Source organism: Alosa pseudoharengus, unplaced genomic scaffold, assembly GCF_046254945.1.
Source record: "Alosa pseudoharengus isolate Yale_2024_CS ecotype anadromous, Long Island Sound unplaced genomic scaffold, YU_APseudo_1.1 YU_APseudo_1.1_scf_8, whole genome shotgun sequence".
Lineage (NCBI taxonomy): Eukaryota > Metazoa > Chordata > Actinopteri > Clupeiformes > Clupeidae > Alosa > Alosa pseudoharengus.
In genome coordinates, this window is record NW_027468870.1 from 34926922 (window position 1) to 34945642 (window position 18721).

At 42.6% G+C, this 18721-nt stretch overlaps 1 protein-coding gene across 1 annotated transcript; it reads left to right on the forward strand.

Annotated features, from left to right (window-relative positions):
- Positions 1-135: 135 nt before the first annotated feature.
- On the forward strand, positions 136-16745 carry LOC143112521 (14-3-3 protein epsilon-like). The gene is made up of 6 exons (XM_076274781.1): positions 136-362; positions 7086-7285; positions 8475-8581; positions 8929-9135; positions 11770-11906; positions 15159-16745. Exons 1-6 carry the CDS (start codon positions 299-301, stop codon positions 15209-15211), a joined length of 768 nt encoding a protein of 255 aa, XP_076130896.1. The 5' UTR covers positions 136-298; the 3' UTR covers positions 15212-16745.
- The last annotated feature ends 1976 nt before the right edge of the window (positions 16746-18721 follow it).

Consider the following 18721-nt stretch of genomic DNA (forward strand, 5'->3'; position numbering starts at 1 on the left):
ATCAGGCCGCTTTAGTTGTAGGCCCAATGTACTAGATTCTACGCCTACAGTAGCAGAATGCGTTCCGCACCTTTGAGAGTGCGCTGTAACAGGAGGAGGGGGCCGTGCTTATGTGTGGCGTGGATAGAGTACATTTCCCGGATGGAGTTCCGACGCCATCTTTAGAGCGAAGCTACCGGTAGAGTGGGAACTCCGTGCCGCTGTTGCTCCGTCAGGAATCCTCGGTCGAGATTCTCTCCCGTCTCTGAGCCTCTTTACCTCCGCCCGCCCAAGATCGCCAACCTTACGCCTGTACAACATGGGAGACCGAGAGCACCTAGTATATCAGGCAAAACTTGCCGAGCAAGCAGAGAGATATGACGGTAAGTAACGTTAGAACTAGATTGATTAGCTTAATGAGATACACGGTTAACGCTAACGTTACTGCAGGACATGTTCCTCACCCTCCCTCTTGTGGGGGGCTACAGGGAGAGAGCGAAAACGGGAGCGGACGAGACGTTTTGAAAGAAGCCGTGTAAAATGGCTAACAGTTATGTTCGTTTGAACTGACGTAACGTTTAATGTTGAAAACACCTGTCAATACCTAACACTAACATTATGATCTGATTGTCGGTAACTTGGAGGGTGACCGACTCTTCGATAAAGGCTGGGTTACTAGCTTGCTGATCAGTGGTCCGCAAGCTAGTCAGTCTAGCATGATAGCTTTGTGTTAGCCGTACCGTTAACGTAAGGGTTAGGGGGTGTCACAGGGAAAGTGTTTTCGATAACGTAAATATGATCTGTGACGTTACTTTTAAGCCTTCCAACAATTAAAAATATTGGCGAGCTGCCTTAACTGAATAACGTTAATGTTAACGACACGTTAACGCGTTAGCCAGATGGTAAGAATAGGGGCAAATATAATGAACTATTGGCGTTAACGTTAAATCATTGCCTCAAATGCTCCCACATTACGGGAATAGACTAAACACTCGAATCACGTTGAAGCTGCATATGGCCCGCAGTAAGTAATGCTAGAGCAAAAGAACATGCTAGCTTCGTGGCCGTAACCACCAACGTGAAGTTCTGTCACATTTGCGGCCAACAGCATGCTATACCCAGATAGCCTGTGTGTGCTATGGTGGGTTGGGTTTCATGTGGACTCGTGTATCACACGTTTCCCGAATGGCTCACTAAGCTAAATTAAACGATCGCTTTAATGGAACTGGTTAACGCATTGTAGTACAATCATATCTTATTAAGAATGGTTAGTGTTGTAAATTCAGATTGTGTTTGCACTATTTAGCGTCAACTGAATAGATGCTTGTGTAAAGCGAAAACCACCTTGGTCATCCTGCTAGGAAGCATAAGCTTAAAATCTAATTGTCAGATTGCATAGGACAGCAAAGCTGAGCATGCCATCTGAAAAGGCAGTGAAGTACAGTTAGCTTACCATGCAATGAGAAGCTGACAAGTTAGTATGCGTTGTTATTTGGCACTCTTAATCCATCGAAGTCAATGTAAAGTTATGACACATGACATTATTTTAGAATAATTGGTAAGCTAGCATGGCTGACAGCAGCTAATTCACGTTAGCATAGCTCCTATTACGAACTTGCTAGCCTTGTGAAATGTATTGTTTTCAGTGAACTTGTACTCCGCAAACCGAACTTAAGGTGGGCTTGATGGCATGTTTTGGAATTGCTCTTGTTTATCAACATTTCACGGTAGCTAACTTTTCTACATCCAATCTAGCTCGCTACTAGCATTGGCTTTCATACCAGGTAGTACGTATATCTATATGTCAGGCCGCAGTTTGCCAGACAAGGTAATGTTGGTTATCTTAAAACATAGGTTGTGATAATTCTTTGTAAATAGTATGTTGGTATACGCGTCACGTTTACTTACCAATGACTGATTGATTCACTCCCAGTATTACTATTCCCCTTTAACAGAGAATATGCATATGTCTGACAATAATGTCAACAATATGTCAGTGTTGGGATGGTTTGTGGGTCACTTTTTTTATTAATTAGGCAGAAAATATCCTTTACTACCACTAAAGTGGTCATTCTCTAGCACCATGTGACGAGCAAGACCAGTCTGTTGTGACGAAAACGTGTTGACATCTTTGCCACAATAATGTCAATACATCAATTGTATATTAAGTAATTGGTCAATAGTAAGTTGTCAAAACACAGTATTAACTATTCAATCTTGTTTACCACTTGTAGTAGGTTACCCATAACCACGAAGGGTGTTGCATTGAAATAAAACGTTTTGAAAGGATTGTGTATTTATGAACAGTTGCAGTACATAAATATGTATGTTACACATAACAAAATTGACCGTTGTGCAGCCTAAGTGGTATATCTGAGCGCAAACGTAGTGCTCATAGTTGATGAATTGACTGACAAAAGTAAATACGGTCCCTCCCCTTTCTCAATGGGCCAGCCCACAGTGCTCATTCATTAAATATAGGCCACTGGGCGGGATGATCGACATGCTCATTCAGTGGCGTTAAAGAAAAAAACTGACGAATGGGGAACATTGGAGCTCTTGTGTTTTCTGTATAGTATACCCAAGAAAGACACACATTCCATATTTGAAGCTAAAGGCTTACATTTTCAAATGCTTTGCAGTAAAACTATTATTTTTTTATTCCACCAATGCCAGTGTTGTCTGATAGTGGAATCAACTAATTTATGAGATGAAAACTCATACCTGCCTTTTATCAGGGCTTGCTGTGTTTGAACACAAGATTGTTTTGAGCATACAGCAGCACAGCGAGAATAGACAGCTGAAAAAAAAAAATCTTTGTTAATTTGACAGTAATTTGGGATGTCAAACAATACCTTCAAGAATGTTGTATTTATCTCTACAAATGTTTTAGGTCTAATGAAGTGTGATAAAAAATGATTGTGTTTTATACTTGTGTTAGAGGTGACCATGGAACTTGATGTGTGTTTCCACTTCCTCTCTTTGATATGCTTGGTCATATCATTGAGTGATGTATTGTTTAAGTTTAGATTTTATTGGAATTGTGAATCATTCTGTTAGTTGTCTAATCAATGGCTTTGGAGTCCTTGTACTAGAATAAGGTCTCTGACATAGAAAGGAACAATCTTTGAGTGGCAACGGGACATTTGTACTACAGAGTAACTTGTCGTTCTGGACTGCTCTAATTAGTGGCCCTCTTTGTTTCCTGAATGCTCCGAGTATTTCATCATGTAATGGCTTTTAAGAGGGGTCCAGTAAGTGGTGTCCTCTTCCAACTAGCAGAGAATGCCATGACAACAGACAGCAATAGGATTGTTTCATAATTTCACACTTTTGTGTGTGTGTGTGTGTGTGTGGTTGTCTCTGGGACGGGACACCTCTTGTGTGGGTGATGCATGTTCTGAAACAGGACCTGGCAAGTGTCCTCCTCCCACCCTTCCCTAACAGGCGTGGTCTCCGGCAGACGACTTCTAATCTTATGCGCTCTCTGCTCTCTGTCTCTGTCTCTCTCTCTCTCTCTCTGTCTCTCTCTCTCTCTCTCTCTCTCTCTCTCTCACTGTCCTGCTTGCTCTGGAGGAATGCAAGAATTGGAGAGTGCAGCTGGGGTCGAGCCAGATGAGCAAACCAGAGGGAGGCATGCAGCCCCTGTGTGTGTTGGGGGGTGGGGATGGGGGTAGTTGGAGAATGGGGGGGTGGGAGGTCTCTTACGTAATGTCTTTTTTTTGCATGGCCCTGTGAATGGTTGAGTACATATGGATCTGTCTACTTGCTGGAAGTCAAAAGGAAAAGGCGCTATCAGAATGGCCGGTCTTTGTTTCCCTCCTCTCAGCGTCCTCTCCTTCCCCTCCCTCTCTCTCTCTGTCCATCCCTCCTCACCTCCTCTCGCTCCACAGATGAGGAAGTGCACAGTTGGACTGCCTGTGGTCTCGGTGGGAGGGCTTCTCTCTGGCCACCCAGCCGACCTGAAAGAATTCCAATTCAGTGTGGTAATGCCAGTGCCACCACCACCCCCTGCCACCACTACAAAACACACACACACACCAGCCAGCCTCGCACTCGCACAACGTACAGTAACGAGCCAGCATGCATCAGGCAGTCTGTCTGCTGTGTGGCTCTGGGGCTGCATCAGACTAATGAACTGGCCTGTTTTTGTTCAGGCCCTTTTATCCCTCTTGTGAAAAGAGATAATTTGGGTCCGCGAGTTGTATTTTTTCTGGTACGCCCGTATTGAAGCTTCTTCTGAAGTCTGAAATGAGGAATTGAATTTGCATCATTGTCTCTGAGTGTCATCACAGAAACAATGTTCACCTTGAAATCGTTTATTTGAAAATATACATTTCTGGTAGCTCAAGCCAGACATAGGCTAACAGAAATAGTGAACAGAAAGTGCTCGCTGTGACACAAGGCATGGGCATTAGTCTAAGGTACAGGAATGTCATTTTTAAGCAGAAACTTGCACATTTCCAAGCAGAGATTCTTGTCAGGAACAATCCCTGCCTAATGACTTGAAGAGAGCTCGTCAGCCTGCAGGGCAGAGAGAGCGAGGAGGGGGAGAGTGAAAGAGATACAGAGATGTCCTTCTGACGAAAGGCATCGAATTACAGCAGCATGTTTCAAAGAGCTCATAGTATCCCACTATTGGCTGAGCCATACTGCCTGCACAGAGAGGCCTTTACTCTCCCCGCATAGCAGTGCACCCCGCTCTGCGGACCATGGACCTCCAAGGCGGGTTACAGGTGGTGGCTTGTGCGAGAACCGAGTTTAGTTTAGTTCGCTAAAATGTGCTGGTCTTGAGGGGTTTTTTGTCCAGGTTTTAGAAGCTAATACCTTGGTATCAGTCGGCTATGAGTCATGAATGGTGGCCTCTCTCTCTCTCTCTCTCGTCTTGTTTGAACACGACCTGCAAACGTTTGCCTCCTTGGCACAAGGCTCTTCGGAGTGCCTTTGTGTGTGTGATTCTTTCTTACCTCAGCTCCACTTTTGCACTGATCACTCTCTTCCTTATAGATCTATATACACTGGCGTGCTCCCAGACTTTCCATTAAAAAGGGGGAAAGGGGTGGTTAAATGAACCCTTGTGCTGCACCTTTACACATTAGACATTAGAGATCTGAAAAGGATTTGGAGCCTGTTGTAAGGCCACTCCCCTTCACTGAAATTTCATGGAAATTAGTTTTATCTGAAAATCGTTTGAAATGGCGTCATTTCCGCGAATTACCTTTGTGAAGTTTTTCCCCTGCACTGGCACACTGTAAATATTGATTAGAGATGTGAAAGATTGAACGTATTGACATGACTGACACTTTTTACAGACACGAATGGAGACATGTAAGAAACAGATTAATTGACTATATGCTATATAACAAAGTGTAGTAACTGGTTGGAATAATAGACTAGTGCATAATTCTCAGACTGTCAGTGTAACAGTGAATGGACACAAAACAATTCGAAGTGCAAGAATTCTCCTGACCTTTGCGTTGCCTGGTAGCACGTTACGTGTTGAAGGTCAGAGGTAAATGAGGTTAGAAATAGCACTACGTTGGAAACGGCACTCCGTTTTGGTTACTGGCACTGAAAATAGGCTCACTAGGGCCTATTCTGCACAACAGTCACACTTTGTGAACATACAGTGTCATGGCACTAAATTAATTAGGCAAGTGCAGCAACTTGTCACACAGCTTGTGTAACATGCAGTAGCGGGCTACATTATGCAAGAATCCAGTTATCTCAAATGAGTTTTTTTCTTAACACAAACGTAATGGTGTTTTATCTTGAAGGCTGGGTTGATTAGGTGTGATTTACATGGTGTGTTGCTGAGTGGGGTGGGTTAGAAGGTGGTCAGATAACGGTGGCTGTGAAAATGGATTTGAATTGATTTATTTCTGTTTCTTAGGTTTCTTAAGCAGCAAGACCTGGTGTAAGTACAGATTTTGAAGTTGACTTCCAGTTGTCTTTTATTGCATTTTTATCTTTTTTTTTTTTTTTTTTTTTTTTTTTTTTTAAAACTGCTTGAGTCCCGACCATTGAATGAGCATTGAAACTGATAAGTGCTTAGTTAATCCTAAAGGCACTCCAGGCTACATGCATAGCTGGAGGCTGTTTGCCTGAACTGATAGATTCTCCAGGTCAGGCAGCCATTTTGCCAAGGCCCAATACTCACACTGTTGTTGGATCCAGTAGCCCAGCAGTTCCACAGACAAAGAAACCAGACAGAGTTCTGCTCCATGTGTCCTCCTTTTTATAACAATATCATTTGCCACATGCTTCCTGAGTGCGTAGAGGTTTTTTTTTTTTTTCTTTCTTTCTTTCATCATCTCCAGAGTCCAGACATCTCTGGGTGTGTGTGTGTGTGTGTGTGTGTGTGTGTGTGTGTGTGTGTGTGTGTGTGTGTGTGTGTGTGTGTGTGTGTGTGTGTGTGTGTTGGTGGGCTGCTTGTGGTGCGCTCAGCGCTGCAGTGTCTCCCCTCTCGCGTGGTGGTGGGAGTGAGAGAGAGTGGAGTGGGCGCCAGGCTGCAGGCTGGGCGTGGGGGCTCTGGTAATCCCCCTTCTCTCAGTAAGGAGCTTATTTTCACTGACTCACTGGCGCGGCAGCTGTGAACAGAGCCGAGCGGCGTAGCGCAGGGGAGGAGAGCAAAGCTGGGTGGGGTCGCTTTTCCTGCTTGCCATCGCTCCCATTGTGGATTTACGAGACGCTCGCACAGCTGATCCGGCATCACCCCCCCCCCCCCTCCTTGGACCTCCAGCCCTGCCAGGTTTCATTCCCTCTGGTGCCCTGTATGGCAGATGCTTGTGCTGTCTTGTCTGTACAGCATGGAGGTGTCACCAGTGTTCATGAAAAGATAACCATTGTTTTTTCTCAAGTAGACAGTAGCCTATACCAGTGGCTCCTCCCTCTTTTTTTCCAGCATCATTAGGAAGACTGTGCTTCCTTTAAAGCCTTATCTCTTGCCCTCAATGAATCGGAAATGTCAGGTTGTGAAGGGACTGCCATGGGCGAATATATAGAGTATGAAATGTAATGTGATTTCGAAACATCTGTTTTTTCTGCTGCTGTGTCTTGCAGTGAATAACTGGTTCTTGGACACCTTGCTGTCTGTCTCCCTGCAGAAATGGTGGAGTCCATGAAGAACGTGGCGCGTATGGACACAGAGCTGACCGTGGAGGAGCGAAACCTGCTGTCTGTGGCCTACAAGAACGTCATCGGCGCCAGGAGAGCTTCCTGGAGGATAATCAGTAGCATCGAACAGAAGGAGGAGACCAAGGGAGGAGAAGACAAACTTAAGATGATCCGGGAATACAGGCAAACGGTGAGAGCAGGACTGTGTTATCCCAGACATGATAGTGGAAGTAGCGCTGGCCATCACTTTGAGTGAAATTACCACTGTTAAATCCCTGAGACTAGGTTATAGATTGATGTGCAATTTTTGTAGAAGTAGAATTGTGAACAAGCCTTTCTTGTTCCTGCATCTTTTTTGGGAACTAGGTAACTGAAAGATTATACCTTCCACATTGAATGGTCTCTTGGTTGTCGTTTAATGGGTCCACACATGATGCTTGGGCTGTATGTGAACTAATGAGGTTGTATATGAAGTAGATATGATGATGATTATTATATTAAGTTCTAATATAACCTAATATAATCCATATTCGTGGCTGAAGAGAGGCTATTCAGCTGTCTTCCTAGTATTTGCCAGAGGTGCTGTTCTTTAGAGCAGCAAGGCACAGAGTCGTTAAAAGGATTAAAAGATTGATTGATGGATACGAAAGGGCAAGAGAAAAAGGCAAATGAATGGAAAAAAATAATAAAGGTAATTTACTAGCGTGAGCTAATGGTAGGGGTTCCGACTATAGTGCGTGACATGTGCAGTGTGCATTCTGAATATCGTGTGAAGAGGTATTCTATGACTAGAACACAATGGGCATGCCACAAGACACAAGAAATATCTACACGTAAATAACATTTTTTTTTAAATAAATTCAAACTTTATTACTTCATTCCCCCCTTATCAGCATATATGATGGATAAACGTTGTGCATTGTGTGTGTTGTGTTCTCGGGCCAAATATGATCTGTTGTCAGTGTGTCTCTGTTTGTCAGTTAGAAGGGAATGATTCATGTTCTGTGAATGCACCACTAGTTAATGATCTTCCAATATGAAGCACATTGTTCCCAGGTCTCTGTAACCCAAAAATCGTATTAGCATACACTGTTAGTCAGCATCTAGGTCAAACACTAGTGCAGGACCCTGCAGATAAGCGAGGCACGGACCTCAGAAACAGCATTTCACCTGCAGCCTGCTTTCCTGGTGGCACACATCAGGCCAGGATGGGTGTGGAGCAGCGGTCACTACGGACCCAGAGGAGAGCTCTCCACTGTCCTGATTCTGCCTTTAACAAGACATTACTGCAGCGGTTAGGGAAAAACGATGCATTCTGTGGTTGTTTTAATGTTTGTTTTAAACCTGTGGTCTCTTTCCTCCTGTGTGTGTGTCTGCAGGTTGAGAATGAACTGAAATCGATCTGTAACGACATTCTGGATGTACTGGACAAGCACCTCATTCCTGCTGCAGGCTCGGGAGAGTCTAAGGTTTTCTACTACAAAATGTACGTCCACAGTCTCCCAATTGTTTTTAAAACCTTGAGTTATTAACTGTTGTAATGAGTATTGACTTTGGTGTTTTAAACTATTAAACTATTCTTAAATGCTATTCTAAAAGTGTAATCCGTTTAGAAACCAACCAGGAAGCATTAAGCCATCACATCTCCTTGCTGTGGAAGTAGTGGCCAAATAAAAAGTCTTGATAAAGTTTGTATAATTTGTAGCCTATTGTTTCACAGCTGTCCTCTTCACTTTCTGCCCTGTCGCCCACTCCCTCTCCCTTCCTTCCCCTCTCTCTCTCTCTCTCTCCCTCCCTCTCCCTCTCTCTCGCTCTCTCTCGTTGGCCCTGTAGGAAGGGTGACTACCACAGGTACCTGGCTGAGTTTGCTACTGGGAACGACAGGAAGGAAGCGGCGGAGAACAGTTTGGTCGCGTACAAAGCCGCCAGCGATATCGCTATGAGCGAGCTGGCGCCTACACACCCCATTCGCCTGGGACTGGCCCTCAACTTCTCCGTATTCTACTACGAAATCCTCAACTCCCCTGACCGCGCATGCAGGTGAGAGATGACCCTCCACCCCCAAACCCACACCAAATGTGTTGGGTTGAAAAGATTAATGTGAGAGCTTTGGGAAAACGTGTAGCTCTCTTTAGAGGAAGAAAAAAGATGCTTTAGAAGAAAAAAAAAGATGCTTGCATCTTGGGAAAACGTGCAGCTCTCCTTAGACAATGCAGACAAGACCACAGAAAGTAGACCGCGTCCTTGGAACGGGCTGCCGTGCTTGATGTTGACATGTGTAACGTGTAGGGGTGTAAAGATTAACCGATACGTATCGGTATCCGTTTTTAACGTGTAAGATACGTCTACATCGATATGTGAAGCCCCGTATCGGAATAAAACTGAAATGAACCGGTCGTTATATCGATTTACTTGTTACAAATCGGTTCATAACCTTTTCTGCTCGCTCAGACTCTGATTTACGTTGCAAGCAGCGCGTTCATCCCACTTCCTGTTTTGAAACTACACGTGGCACGGATTTGTGGGTAATGAAGTTCGTTTTGGGCTACACTCATTGCCCAAAGTAGACAAAGGACTTCATTACCCATACATCTACTGCAACTTAAGCACGTGACAACTCGCACTCTGTCGGTGTTTGACAGATTTTACTCCTTTGTTTGTCAAAATCCAGCGCGAAATTAAACACTTACTATAGCATTCCTAAACGGCAACGATAGTCTGTAGAGTAGTCTTACGTTTGATGAAGGGATTTCCTTAATGTTAAAGAATAATTTGGCCCTTGCTGCTAAAAACGATGTACAAATTATTATTATTTTGTTCATATTCACTCAGACTTGGAAAAAAATAGGCCCAGTTCATTGATATGTAGGCCTATGTTGTTCTTGTAGGCTATGAGAAAAGGCCAAGATTGTCTTAAGCACCGTTTTATTTTATTTCGGTATTGTCTTACCTCAACAATAGGCTACAGCTCCTTGAAAACAATCAGATATAACTATAAAACTATAAAAGTCTATAAAAATGTATTTTTATGTTGTATTTGGCTGCTTTGTTTGGCTGAAATGTAGACTATTCTTTTTTCATTTCAATACAATATATGATACAAACCTCAGTTTAGATAATCATATTCACACATTTGTTTTTGCCTAATTGACATGACCATGATAATTTATAATATAAAATTAATGTGCACCTTAAGCAAATGATAAAAAATCTTTCAAAATGCTTTCAATTCTTCAACTGCATCAAACTGCATCGAATCGCATCGCATCGTACTGAATCGTTTTTTATGAACATGTATCTTTTCTTGTATCGAATCGTGCCCATGTATCTAGATGTGAATCGTATCGTCTTTTACATGAGAGATTCACACCCCTAGTAACGTGTGTTGACATTTTGATTTAGTGCTGCTCAAGTGAGTTGATGTGGAGAATAGGCCTCAGTCCCCTTGTTGTGAGAGGAGGAATGACTAGTTTGAAATGACGCATTATTGCATAGTGATACTGTTTGTCATCTTGAACAGCTAATGATGCTAGGGAGGTTGGTGGATTAGTCACTTGTAAAACTGTGTTTGGCTTTGTTTCTAACTATGGTAATTATATTGCTCTTGAACAATCATCATAAGCTTGCAGTATTGTGCAATTGACTAGGTCTGTACACATGCTGAAAAGTCATGAAGATGAAGACATTTATTTTCTAGTGTTTTAGAGCTGATATATGTCTTAGGCTTTCCTCAAAAGCATAAGTTAAGGACTGTTTAAAATGGACCAACCAGACAAAGTTGGAAGGAGACTTTTACATGGTGTGACTCCAGCCAGCTCCAGCCATTTTAAGTTGATCCAAAACCAGTGTAATTCCCTCAAGGCTGAGTGTTGGCATGTGATATAACTAGTTAAGTAAGCCATTTCTAATGATGCCTGTTCAGGGATGCTCACCTTTTAGGGCAAACTGTCAGCAAAACAGGCTTGCTGATGTCTTTTTCAGAAAGTATGAGAACTCGTTAAGCACTCTCACAGTAACAGGCTTGTAATGATCATAGCACACATTCTGCATGAGAAATCCAGCACATTTCCCCTCATGTGTTCTAATAGTGCTCTCTTTGTGAGTGAAAGCTTAGGCCTTCAGCAGTAGCAACGGATTGTGATGGTAAAGAGGACCCACATTAGCTGCATAGTATGTGTGATCAGGTCCCTTGATGTTCTGCCTTGTTTCCCCATAATTACGTGTGTCTGTGGTGTCAGTCGTCTCGCTCTCTTCTCGGCTGCCCTCCTTTTCCCTGTGTCGGGTGAGACAGGTGTGAGGTTAATGGTTGCATAACTGTTGGGTTCACCCTGAGATTGAGACACTGGCTCCCCTAGCAACAAGGCACACAAAAGGCCTCTCTCCTACATCAAGTGGCTTGTTATCTTTGCTTAAGGAACCGTGGCCAGGGTGTCTGCTATTCACTAGTCTTACACACACACACACACACACACACACACACACACACACACACACACACACACACACACACACACGCACACACAGAGGCAGTGATTCCCACATTTTAAGGCCCTATTCTCACTGTGTCTAAGGTGTTAGTGTCTGTGTGAATGCTGTTTCTGTGTGATTTCTTTCGTTTGACCTTCGTCCCTCTGTCTCTCTCTCTTTCTCTCTTTCTGTCTGTCTGTCTGTCAGGTTGGCGAAAGCGGCCTTTGATGATGCGATTGCAGAACTGGATACACTGAGCGAGGAGAGCTACAAGGACTCCACACTCATCATGCAGCTGCTCCGTGACAACCTGACACTATGGACATCAGACATGCAGGGAGATGGTAAGACCCCCCCCCCCCCCTCTCTCCCTCTTCCTCACTCTCTCTCCCTCCCTCACTTTCTCTCTTCCTCCCTCACTTTCTCTCTCTCTCTCCCTCCTCTCTCACGCTCTCCTTCCATCTCTCTCTCTACCCCCCCTTCCTTCTCTCTTCCTCACTCACTCTCTCTCTCTCTCTCTCTCTCTTCCTCCCTCACTTTCTCTCTCTCTCTCCCTCCTCTCTCACGCTCTCCTTCCATCTCTCTCTCTACCCCCCCCTCTCCCTCTTCCTCACTCACTCTCTCTCTCTCTCTCTCTCTCTCTCTCCCTCCCTCACTTTCTCTCTCTCTCTCCCTCCTCTCTCACGCTCTCCTTCCATCTCTCTCTCTACCCCCCCCTTCCTTCTCTCTGACCTGTGTTCAGCGCTCTAAACTTTCATCTGTCTGCATTCTTCACGTGTAGATTCCTAAGGACAACCCCCCCTCCTCCATTCCCTCTTAGAACTGTACTTTGTAAGTCATCTCTTCTCTTCAGCATTTCACTTCCAGCCCCACCCTCCCTCTCCTCCTCTGTGTTGTCTCTAACTAAACTTGCGCTTCTCTTGGCTCCTGGCCTCCATGAAACTGCTCAGATGAACGCTGCCAAGGGCTGTTTGTTTTGGAAGTTGTTTTCTTTGTATCCAGTCAGACATGTGTGTTAACAGGAACTACTCACGGGCCTGTTGTCTTTTTGGCATGGAGGACTGATGCATTTCCACTCACTTAAACAGTTTTATCACTTCCGCCTCATGTCATTGGAATACTTACTAGTTACTTAACCCTTTAAACCCATTAATGTAGAAGTGTAGTGAAAGGCAACGTTTTAATCTCAGCACAGCTAAGATGTCTTCTTACCCAGTGGTTCTCATACTGTGGAACGGGTACCACTGGTGCGTATGCAGACTCTGGGAGTCTCTGAGATGTTTGTTTTTTTCATAAAGACCAAATAACCACTTCAAATGTTATCTATCTATCTATCTATCTATCTATCTATATTATAAATAAAATAACCACGTGATCACTGAAGTTAAATTTAAGATTTCTTTCTAAAAAAAAAAATAAATAAAAATAACTGACACACAACAGTATGTACAATGTAAATATGTAGGGAAATTGGCCTAAGCGTCTGTATTTTAATGCTGGTCATAATGGTAGTACTTGGAGAGCCAATGAGGTGGTACTCATGGTGAAAAGTTTGAGAACCACTATTCTAACCCATGTATCCAGTGCTTCTGTGATGTCCAAGTTTGTAAATGTATGCCTATGATGAACAGGCATGTCCCATGCCTACACTAGAACTACACTAGACGTCAATTAGCTCAAAGTATCAGACATGATGAGAATGATAGGGGGCAGATGTACTCTTGCAGGACTAATGATCTTAATGTCATTTTTATGGTTGTAAAAGATGTAGGCCTATAGAAGCCCCTATTTGCAAATGTACTATCCAAGGTGTGACATTTAAATTCAATCCATAAATGTTTCCTTTATACTCATCTTGAACAAATTGTTTCGAAAACAAATTAATGTCATATTATATCATAGAACTGGCCTAATCTGCCAGGAACAGTTCATTCTAATTTAACATGAGTCAGTAACAAGATGGTGGTTTATTTTTTTCAAATGTGACTCACTCACTCATTTGTAGCCACTTGGTTATACTATGGTGACTGCCTTTTGGCTGTATACATCCCTCTCAGTATTCCCAAGAAAATCACGTTACCAAACATATATGATTTTTGTGAGCTCAAATATGGAAGTAATAAGCTGATGATACCCAAGGTAACTTAAAGAGTAGTGTTGCTGGGAAATGTTCCTGAGTTTTGTTGCTGTGCACACACCCATTGATATTGGGCAATATGTTTTGTTTCTATCATCCAAATGGAAATGCAACTGGTTTTGTGGTTGCCCAGCAACATTGCTCAAAAAGTTGTCCCTTAAGTTTGACCACTCAAAGATGTCTATGAGAATCAAATCAAATTAGACTCCAAACTGAAACACACTTTGTAGTTGACACCATTCAGTCTGAACTTCTTCAAAGAACCCATTTTAGTTTTAGTTTAGCCTAAAAACCATCGTTGACCTGCCTTAACCAGTTATTTAGCTATAAGGAAGGACTAATATTGTATTATAATGCCCCTTAACTAGTTTTTGAATGTTATATTGGTACAGGTTGATGGGTGTTTTATTGTGATGAGTGGAGTAATGGTTGCAGTTTACACTGTACATTAGCCCAGCATAAGATCAGAATACCTTCACGGTTGGATACATTTGGTGATGCATTTGAGTGTGTCCTCACAGAATTACTCATGAAACAGCTCCTCGTGCCACACATTACTCTCACTGAAATAAACCTGCTTTTCTGCTATGATGAGCATGCTGCATTTGCATATGACGAGCTATAAAAATGACAATTCGGCTCAAAGGGTTAATCTAGATCTTTACGGCGTAGATATGCATCTGTGTGGGCGGATGTGCAAACCCATACACACATTGTGAATTACATTACACTCACTCACTCACTCACTGAGATCTAGTGCATTTATTGTATGCACCACTGCATCTGCCCTCGAAACCAAATCATGTTTTTTAACCGAATTCTATTAGTTGACAAATAACAGGATATGGTCTTACCACCTAACTAAAGCATTGTAGTCTGTGGCTGAACAGGATGCCGGTTGAACAGGATGCCACCAAAACCATACCGTTCCCAGCAAACCATATCACTAAAGAGTTCTAATGGATCCATTGTGATGTTGCCTTTGCCAGCATGAGAAGTGAGACCTCAAGGCTTGTAGTTGTTGCAGTCTAACAGCAGCCAATAGGCACACTGTGGGTCCTATAATTATCTGCCTGCTCTGCCCGTTGTACATGAATGCAACATCTTGCTGCACGTTATGCGGAGGCACTTCTACTGTCATTTCTATGGTAACCTCGGCAAGCAGCAAGTTGTTATGGAACTGTTGGTCTGACTTTGCTAATTATAACGCGAGTTGTGCCTCGACACAACTCGAACATTGCCTATAGTAATGCACTCACTGTTCGTGCTTGCCAGTGTTTAGGTAATGAGGCTTTGTAATTGTCTAACAGTGCCTCAAGTATGAAGTCCCGAGTGGTTTGTGAATTGTGTTCCTGTTATGCCCGCCCTCTTTGTGTTATGATGTACGTACCTCCATTAGTATTGGTTCTAATGGTTTCCCATTTGTTTTTGTTTTTTGTTTTTTTTAACCCTTTTTCAGGTGAAGAACAGAATAAAGAAGCACTGCAAGATGTGGAGGATGAGACTCAGTGAGACTTCACGGCCAATACACAACCCACCCACCCCTGCCCCGATCTTTGTCTCTCTTGCGCTCTCTCTCTCTCTCTCTCTCTCTCTCTCTCTCACTCTCTCTGCCTTTCTGTCTTGAACCCCCCCCCCCCCCCAGGTTCTCCGGTTGACACGAGAGCCCCGCAGCCAGCCTCCCCCCGCTCCCCTGTCCCGGCACTCTCATCTTCTCTCTTCTTCTCTCTGTTTCTCTCTGTTGCTTTCTCCGTCTGTCCGTCTTGTCTTTCTTTCTTTTGAGGGTTTTTTTCTTTTTGCATCCTGTGCCCCAAGACCTGTTTTTTGGTTGTTTTTATTTTCTTTGCTAGAGGTTTTACATCTCTTTTTCCTTTACTATAGTTTCACTGGGATGCATACTCACTTTGAGACTTGCATAATAGTCCACTAATTGAAGGGTAAAACTTACCGGTTCCCCCAAGGTTTTGTTAACTACCTGTTGTATGATTTTTTTTTCTTTTTAATTATTATTATTATTTTTTTTTGTTAAAACTATAGTTTGCATTTTTTTGTTGAATCTGTGGTACTGGATCATCAGCCAGATGTTCTTGGAGGCAAAGAGCTAAAAGTGATTAAAGGCATCGACAGATTTAATCATTGATACATATGCATCTTCTGATTTGTGTTGCATTCAAATGTTTTCGTGGCAAATGGTTGGAAATGGTGCTTGTCATTTTTTTTGTTTTCTGAAAGGGACACTGGCTTTACGAAGTACCCCCTGTCCATGCCCTGTGTGATGGTGTTTTTGGGAAGCTGGAACACTAGTGTGAGGTATTAAGCTTGGTGTCGCTGCTTGTAGCCTTTTATGGGCTGCTACAGAGGTGAGCTTTGTACACACCGTGTTTTCTTTACAAAAATGCAGTTGGCTCCATATTTTTGTTTACTCTCTAGCCTTTGATGTCTAGCATAATGTCACCTCATGCAGCTTGCAGTGGACTGCACAGGAGAGCCTGTGCTTTTATAGTTTTTAAAATCAAAATGGCGGGCTTCTCAAAAGATATTGTCTTCATGAACTCTGAAATAAAGCAGTTTTGCTTTGTTTGAAACAAACGTGTTCGTAGGCTGTGATGTTGCTTCTGAATGTTGCTTCATGTGGCCTCTGAACTGTAAGCTGTGTGTGTGTTTCTGTGTATGTGTGTGTGTGTGTATGTGTGTGTGTGTGTGTATGTACGTATGTACGTATATCTGTGTGAGTGTGTGTGTTTCTTAAACCCAATGGGGATACTAAAGTTTTATTTTCATCTTTTTTCTTTTTTTTAAGATAGCTTCTAGATAGGCTAAGTGGTTTTATTCTCACACTGTTCTTGCCCCCAACACTAGCCCATTGTTCTCTTTCTCTTTCTCTGTCTGTGTCTCCCTTCTTTCTCTCTCTTCTGTTCCGTATGTGTAACTTGAATCTGATTTGTACTACTGGATATTCAGACTGGAGCCAATAAGCACCATCTATTCTTCCACAGCATGGAATTAACATTAAACTTCAAATAAAAACAAACCTAAATTAAAAGAATGCATTTGGTCCTTTTAAATGCATCTTTTTTTTGTTGTCGGTGAGAATGGAGAATATGTGTTGACGTAGCCTGACTATGAATATGAGTCTGATACTGCTCCATTGGGACGTAATTATGGGGCGTATTTCAACTGATACAGGGGGGTAATGCCTCTGCACTCCATTGGATAGACCTAACCAATCAGAGCAACAAAATAGCTTACCGTGAGGTGTAGGAAGAACACACGAACCATCCTTCTTCTCAACAAATGCCTAAACATTGTTTTCTGGTCTTTTGTAAAAGTTATTGTGCCGTCAATATCTCCTACAACACTCATTAGCGAAATCTAAGAGATATGTAGTAGGGTAGGCTATTAGGAAAAAACTGATCGCCTATGTCCCCCAATTCTGTAAACACAGATATGCTACAAACATGTTATAAACAGCTGGGAAAGGCTGTGGTAAATCCCTCGAACAGTTGGTCAATCAGAGATTTCAAACGAACGAGGGAACAACATGTCAATGCAACACGCTGTTTCCCCTTGATGAAAGTGAAACCATGAGTTTTCCCACTTCTCAACTTTGGCCAAAGTTTTCAGAAATAATCGTTTTCAGTGATAAAACCTCATTAAATAATATGCATATGGGGTCTTAAAAGCCATGTCTCCATCTAGCCACAGCGTTTTTGTTACAAACATAGGCCTAATCTAAGCATGCTCAGATGACGTGATAGACGAGGCGCTGTTGCTCACCTGTCCATCATCGTAAAGCCCGATTTGATTGGTCCACCAGATCTAGGGCGAGCATAGCTGCTCCACAACGGAGCAATGCCAGACCGAACTTCCCGACCTCAAAAGTTCGGCTGGCACCCAGGCTAGTGTTGACCTGCCTTCAGCAGGAAACTGGACTTAGATTACCCATGAATTATCTGGTTGAAATTCAAGATAAGAAATACCGGGATACTGATACAGGATACCAGAATAATTATTAGTCTTTAGAGCTTTAATTTATGTTATGTTGACAACCCTAATGAAGCACACCTGAATTTAACATGCTGTTTTGTGATGAGACACAAATGACAGAAAAATACCGGTCTACTAAAGAGTATAATGCAGATCTAGACAAGATGGCGGGATCAAGTCCAAACAGCACTGTCTTGAGTCTTTCCACCGAAGCATACGTCCACAAACTAGGATGAGGTTTTTTTAGGCATTATACATATGTGTTGTTAAATCTGGTTTGAGGGAACACATCTTTCAACACCGATGATCTGATGCCCATCTCTAGAGGGTTAGGATGACCGCCGTTCAGCATTCCAAACATTTTAACCACATGAATTCCAATTTAACCACATGTACACATTTCAAGTTTTTGCCTGAACTCTAGGTCACTTGATATCACTTAGAAACACAACTGAGCCCTAGCACCGGGTCTTGTGTGCAAAAGTAGATCAATATAGAATGAAAATATGAGTGCTTTAGACCATTATTTGCCAAGGTGCTCTATGGAAACTCCCCATAGGACTTTTGGTTATCCAATACTGACAATCAAATGCTTACTGCACATGAACCCCTATGTGTAGAAGCATAATCCTGGTCTCAAATGAAAGGCAACACTTTGAGGTTTCTTGTGGACTATTTAGATTGTATGTCAGATGTTCTGATATAGACTGACTAGAAAATATGGAATAATTACAAAAAAGTCTCTATTTTTGCATTTACTTTGTTGGTTCAATGAGTGTGTATAAGATAGACTACATCTGTACAACTAATATTTGATAATACAACATGAAGATTCAATTTATATGGATTCTTGTGAATATTTCAGTAGCCTACCCAATATGTTGCATCTACTTATTATGCTGCAGCTACACTGCAGCCAGAGGTCAGGGTAGCACCAAAAGCGGAGGAGGGGGGCATTTTGGATCAAATTTAATTGAAACATAATAAGATTAATCTGAGAATGTTAAGCACTATACAGATTGTACATAGTACATT

What these genes read in the sequence shown, in the direction of transcription:
- LOC143112521 (XM_076274781.1), top strand. Translation starts at nt 299, where the DNA reads ATGGGAGACCGAGAGCACCTAGTATATCAGGCAAAACTTGCCGAGCAA. An exon ending in AAGGTTTTCTACTACAAAAT is followed by an intron (nt 8,582 to 8,928) that starts GTACGTCCACAG and finishes TTGGCCCTGTAG; the next exon opens with GAAGGGTGACTACCACAGGT. An exon ending in ATCAGACATGCAGGGAGATG is followed by an intron (nt 11,907 to 15,158) that starts GTAAGACCCCCC and finishes ACCCTTTTTCAG; the next exon opens with GTGAAGAACAGAATAAAGAA.